Raw genomic sequence first — 6,274 nt, forward strand, 5'->3', positions numbered from 1 at the left:
CCCCCAGTTTCTCTCCGATATGCCGTCCATCTTAAAAATTGGGGCCAGGTGCACGGGCGATATTTTGTTTATCGTTGTTGGTAAAAGGAACGCCATCTGTATGTAGAGCATGAATATCCTCTTGAACATCAGGCGTTCCTCTTCGTTGCCAATGCCTATTTCCATCATTTCATCGGTAAGACTTTTGAGGGTCTTACCTTGGAATCTTCTATAAATTATTTTGTCATCATCAGAAAGTTTCTTATACTCAACCTTCTCAGGAAATAGATCTCCTAAAAAAAGGAAGACAACAAAGTATCCAAGTCGGTTCAAATACACCCAAGCATCAACTTAAATACACCCAAGCAACAACTTAATATACACCTATAATTTTAAGCTAGTTACCTGTTGCATTGATGCTAAGCGCATGACCTATTTTTTTTGGTGTTATTTGGAAAGAACCATATCCTGTCTTCAGTCTGTTCTCCCCAAGTTTGAAGTTGTTTGCCAGCTCCCTTAACAGTTGGTAATGCACCTTTAGTGGTGGGATGTGCATCAACCCACCGAATCCGAGATCCCTCACAATCGCCTTCTTCTCCTCAGTCATGTTTCTGAACTTATCACTCAGGAGATGTGTGGCACACTTAAGGTCTTTTGTTTGGTTTCTTGCTGCCATTTTATCTGAAACGAAAAATACACCCAAAGATATCAGTAAGATACACCCATATATATGAGTCAGATACACCTATTAATAACAATAAGATACACCCATTGATAACAGTAAGATACACCCATATATATGAGTCAGATACACCCAAAGATATCAGCAAGATACACCCATTGATAACAGTAAGATACACCCATAGATATTATTCAGATACATCCATATAGATATTAGTCAGATATCACTCAACCATTCTTCAATATCAAGCCACATTACAAGGTTAAGCAGTATACACCCCCCAATCTACGGAATAAACCCCCAAAAATCAACAACAATAGTAGGAGAACTTAGAACAACAACGTAGAACGACGTAGAACTTAGAAGAGCGACGTAGAACTTAGAACAGTGTAACAAAAAAGCAAGAATAATAGTAAACCCTAGAAGAACGACGTAGAAGAAAAGTAAAATACACAGGAATCTTAATGAACTTACGTTGAGTATTGTTGCTTTATTTTCTCTTCAGATTCTTCACGGAGAGTTTGATGGTGTTTTGATGGAGGTTTCGAACAACGATTTGTATATTTTGAACTTTGATTTTCGCTCGAAAATGGGAGGGTTTGCTTGTTTTCAAAGCGCTTTGAGAAGTGGAAGAAGTGGAAGAGTCTGCCATACGTAACCGTTTGAGTGTTGAGCGCGTGATTTTGATGCGCCAGGTTATCTCTCTTCATGCGTGTGAGTCCTATTTGGGCTGAGCCAACTTGTAAGCTTGTAAACTTGTATGTGTAGCAGGCCCGTTCTGCCAGTGGAGAAAAAGACAAAAACATAGCTTACAATTCTACACAGTTCTCTAAATACTGCCATTAAGAATCAAGAATCTTTGAAAAATAATTCTGCCATATGACCAAATATAAAACCACAGGTTCTCTAGACACTCAAATATTTTCCATTGATATCACCACAGCATTCAGCAGAAGATCAACGGAAAATTGTTTACAAGTTTCACAAGGACCTTTGATTACATAGTTAATTACTTACAAAAGACGTGATTTGGCTAATCAACATTAAAATTTTGTTGATATATATTATACTAAAATCTACTTAAATTTGCGATTAGAACAATTTTATTTTACCTGTCTTCCTCTACCCCTTCCATCTTTAGCACCCTCAATAATTCCAGGGAGATCCACTTTCAAGCAGACAAAATCAATCATAAAGATACGGGATCTTAATTAATCAAGAGGTTCAAGTGCAACTAGATTTTGCTTTAAGTAACACAAGTTTTAAAGCCCACAAGCAAAATATCTTGACCTTGATAAGTATTATAAGTGAAACCTAAGAGAAAGAAATATGGTTTTATTTACTATGGCTCCGCAACCTAGTTGCATTCATATGATATCAATAACAGTAGAAAACCCTCTTATGAGGGATTTTTCATCAAGAGCAAAGATGAAAACATCATCAACATTAAGCTTTCTAATATTGTGGCACCTGAATTTTAGCTCAACGATACATGATCACGCCAGGAATGCAAGTTAAGGTTGTAAACTCATAGGAAGCAACCTACACAAACCAAAACAAGTAAAAGTCTTCAGGAAACTCTTTCACATAAGCTATTAAGCATATTAGATAATTCATAATTGTAATGCTGCCCGCTGTCTTTTAAAATAAAAAAGGGAGCATCTGGTTGACACGTGAATAGACGCCAATGACCACTATTATAGTGTCCAAAGCAAAGAATAGTTGACAAACATCATGAATGATAGCAAAATGTAGAAGTTAAAATAAGTAACAGCTCATTTATACCATTTTATAATTAATCAGATCAGATGATAAAAAAAATAGAATGAACTCGAGATATAAATGGTGGGCCACTCCAGAAGGTCCCCACGGATTAAGATCTCCTAAGGGTAGATGTACTCAGCCTTACCCTGTAAACAGAGGGGTTGATTCCAGATAAAAAACCTTGATCTCAATATCATAGGCCAACAACCTTACCCTAGATATGACATGCACCTATCCCATGCAATTTTATTTTATTTTTCAGAAAGAGAAAAAGAAACATCACTTGCAATATTTCAAAAACATGGTAGAACTCATAGAAGTGAAACACTGCGATATAAATAAATTAAATAGTGAAGATGGCAGTATATAAGACTCATAGAAATACATTCCTACCTCTGAAAATGTCCCAGTCAATTTATTCAATAGAGTAGATTTGCCAACTGAAGGGAAACCCACAAGACCAACTCTTGAATCACCACTTTTAGTAACATCAAAACCTTCACCAGCACCTCCAGCACCTTTTGATGAAGGAGTAAGGAGTTCCCTCCGCAGCTTTGCCAGTTTAGCCTAGTACCAATGCTTAACAATATTAAATCAACTAGCAGCAAGAATAGAATCACAGAAATACAAAAGTAAAAGATAACAAGGAAAATAATTCTAATAAAAAAATAATCTTATTGGTGGTTGATTCCAAAATCCAAATAGAAGCAAAAGTGAAAACACCCATGTAGCCTTCAATATCATATATCAGAAAACTTTCAAACAGAGTATCCAAGTTAACAATAGGAGCCCAAGACTGATGAAAAAACAATTCAAATATTCTCAACTTATATTTTAATGTTTTATCCAAATCCGGATACGCGTACGAGCTACATACACCCAAAATTATAAATAAATCAATATGCAAATCAGTAGGAATCTTGTATCCAGCAACAGCTAGAAAGTGGAAACAAGAAGGCCTATTCCAAGAGCAGAATGAGCTTAGCCTAATAATACAACTTCCAATTGAATTTCAGGGAAAGGGTTTGAGTCATGAGTCATGAACCAGAAGCACGTCCAAATGCAATCTCTAGAGCAATTACTCTTACAAAATTCTACCAACTCATTCAACATGACCCAATCATTCCAGTGCTTGGATGAAATTGATCACTTTCTGTCCCATATCCCATCTAACGATGAAGCACACAATGCAGAAACATGTTTACCTTCAGCAAGCCCAAATGATGAGCAGTAGCCTTGTTCTTTTGCGTTCTTTCCATCTGCAGCATAAAAATGACAATGATCATACTTGAAATAATAACTACAATGGAAATACAGCTGCTGCTTTGAACAATCAATACAGTTCCTCAGTTCTTGATTACCATATGCAGGGAGTAAAGGAAACAAAGCACATGCACAGAAATAATATGAAACCTTATTGTAGCTGTCAATCTCTCAAACTCAATCTATACATATTCAACCAGAATTACAACTTAGAGGTATCTGCAGTATTAGTTGTTTTAGTTTTAGCCTAAACATAAAAACTTCACTTATTCTGAGTAACAAGGAATTTATTACAATCCCATCTTACTTGATGCTTAAATATTATTGAACGTAATCACTAATCAGACGAAGTTGCAATACGTACTGAAATATGAACTCCAACGAAAATAGAATATAGGAGTTTCTGGCGAGAATAATTCCGATTAAGGAACATTAATCACAATTAAGCACAGCTTCTATTCCAACTCTAGAAATGCATAGAGCTTCTTAAGAATCATATTAAGTATAAATCATTTGTATTAATAACACCTTAAAACTGGATCCTAGGATATGGCTTTAAAATTTTGTAATTCGTAATCAAACACTAGTAACCCTACTACTGCAGAGGAAAACAACTTATGGATTAGTTTGTAGTCCAAAAATGTTATACTTTCACGGATACAAATCGAGGCGTGCAACCAAGTTCCGTTGAGAATACAATGGAAGGAAGGAAGGAAGCATTAGAGACAACGCATAGGGTACCTCATCTTCGATATCCTTTATTTTCTGCATCACGGTCACCATTGTTGAAGGATGAGCTCAGAGGAAGAGAAGAAAATAGTTTCAGATGATTAATGGTTACTCTTTTGTGTTGTGATGTGTCGTGTTGGCTCTTAAGCTGGGGAAAAAAGGAAGAAGATGCTAGAACAAATATGCAGAGTGCACCAATCCTTCTATGGGTTCCAAAGGAAGCTTTCCAGTGACCCCAACCCATCTTCCCTCCAAATTTTCTCAACCGTTACTCTGCTTTATTTGTGAACCAACCCATATATTTCTTATTATTTTAATTTATAACCTGGTCCTTCAAGGGTCCAAATTATTCTTTCCCCACCGAAGAAAACTCCATTAAACTTAAGGACGTTATTGTTGCAACAAGTCAAGTCCTATGTTTTCTTTGTAACTAGGCCAACACTATAAAATGAAAAAGAATAATTTTCAAAACCAATGAGAAGATCTTCTATGCTTCCTTTTACTATGCCAATTTTGAAGCCTAAAATTCATCAAATGAATTCCCACAAAACTGGACCAATCTGTTGATAACTAACAACATAAAAAAAACACATTCGCAAATGTCTATTATCAAAAGACAACAATTAGATCCAAGTCTTAACACAAAACAGAATATCAAAAAGAAATTCTAAGACTCTGCCTTCCTCTAGAAGACTAATTCATGAGGCTTCTGGCCTTGCTTCAAAGAAAACCTAGCACCAAGGTAAAACTTCAAGTCTGGAACACTCTCTATGGCTTTTATCAAAGCAGAATCAACAGTCTTCTGGTCATCCTTCTTGTCTTGAGGGAGGGTCTTCTTCTCCTACATTTGAAGCAAGATAGCACATAAGCAAATGCTGATAAAAACTGCAAGTGCCAGAAAGACAAATAAAACAAGAAATTTATACAAACTAACCTCTTTCGCGGACTCAAAGAACTCGCCTTCTCCCTTCTTTTTCTTTTTCTGGACTTCCTTTGAAAAGTATTTGTCATCGAATTTCTCCACGTTACAAGCAGACACATCTACTTTGGTTGATGTGGCAATAACATACGACTGATTCACACGTCTCAACGGAACTCCATTAATCTTGAAGGGTCCTGAGGAAACAAGATACATAAGACCGGAGGAGAGAAAAACTTCATTAATCCGCTAGCTTATTCGGACACAAGTTATACACAACACAATGGAAAGCAATATCAAAAAAGAAAATGTTGTCTATGCGTTGAAATCCGAAGCTTGAAACTGCAATGGACAACTTAATTCAAGAACTAACGTCATAGCACTTATAATCCGGCATTCAATTAAGTGACATAGGGGAGAAATGAAGCATCATCCACATATTAAAAAAAAAAAGAAAGCTTATCAAGCAAAATCCGAATAAACAGAAAGCCAATGTTCAATATGATTTAAAACACTATTTTTCACTATAAGTCCGAGACAATAACATAAACAGAAACTTCATTGAGGATAATGAGCAAGAGTTACCAGACACAAGAAGCAGCCCAGAAGGAAGCTGCTTGAGGAACACAACTCTCTTCCCCTTGAATCTTCCAGCAAGAAGAATCAGCACTGTCCCAGGAGTAATGCTAGCCCTGAAAACGCGACAAAAAAAAAATGAAACATATAAGATCAATTGGATCAATAATCTAACCCTAAGATAGGTCAATTAATGTATAAAAATAGTAAAATTAAATAGCCAATAATGCCACCATCCCAATCTAAATTCTCATTTCAGATCAAGAATTTTGTTTATCACATTTGACATCGAAAATTAGAAAAAAAAAAGAACAGACCTGAGTTTGGTGGGTTTGGGTTTGTGCTTGTTGACAAGAGGAGTC

At 36.0% G+C, this 6,274-nt stretch overlaps 2 protein-coding genes across 2 annotated transcripts in view; both read right to left on the reverse strand.

Moving 5' to 3' along the window:
• Nucleotides 1-1,867: 1,867 nt before the first annotated feature.
• Nucleotides 1,868-4,857, reverse strand: LOC107494539 (developmentally-regulated G-protein 3-like). The gene is made up of 4 exons (XM_016115586.3): nucleotides 4,430-4,857; nucleotides 3,631-3,684; nucleotides 2,819-2,992; nucleotides 1,868-2,203 (listed from the first exon to the last, which is right to left on the reverse strand). The coding sequence occupies exons 1-4, from the start codon at nucleotides 4,469-4,471 to the stop codon at nucleotides 2,144-2,146; spliced, it is 330 nt and encodes a 109-aa protein (XP_015971072.1). The 5' UTR covers nucleotides 4,472-4,857; the 3' UTR covers nucleotides 1,868-2,143.
• Nucleotides 4,858-4,998: 141 nt separating this feature from the next.
• Nucleotides 4,999-6,274, reverse strand: part of LOC107494538 (60S ribosomal protein L6-1) — a gene marked incomplete in the record, with an annotated part of 1,648 nt that continues 372 nt past the window's right edge. The window contains 3 exon segments of the mRNA XM_016115585.3: nucleotides 4,999-5,258; nucleotides 5,352-5,533; nucleotides 5,922-6,028. Coding sequence (XP_015971071.1) covers nucleotides 5,103-5,258; nucleotides 5,352-5,533; nucleotides 5,922-6,028 — 445 coding nt within the window.

Source organism: Arachis duranensis, chromosome 6, assembly GCF_000817695.3.
Source record: "Arachis duranensis cultivar V14167 chromosome 6, aradu.V14167.gnm2.J7QH, whole genome shotgun sequence".
NCBI classification, from domain to species: Eukaryota; Viridiplantae; Streptophyta; class Magnoliopsida; order Fabales; family Fabaceae; genus Arachis; species Arachis duranensis.

Excerpts from the sequence above, each read along its gene's own strand:
- LOC107494539 (XM_016115586.3), bottom strand. The coding sequence starts at position 4,471 with ATGGTGACCGTGATGCAGAAAATAAAGGATATCGAAGATGAG. Across the intron at positions 3,685-4,429 it reads TAAAGGATATCGAAGATGAG|ATGGAAAGAACGCAAAAGAA; the intron begins GTACCCTATGCG and ends TTTATGCTGCAG. Across the intron at positions 2,993-3,630 it reads ATCATTTGGGCTTGCTGAAG|GCTAAACTGGCAAAGCTGCG; the intron begins GTAAACATGTTT and ends CATTGGTACTAG.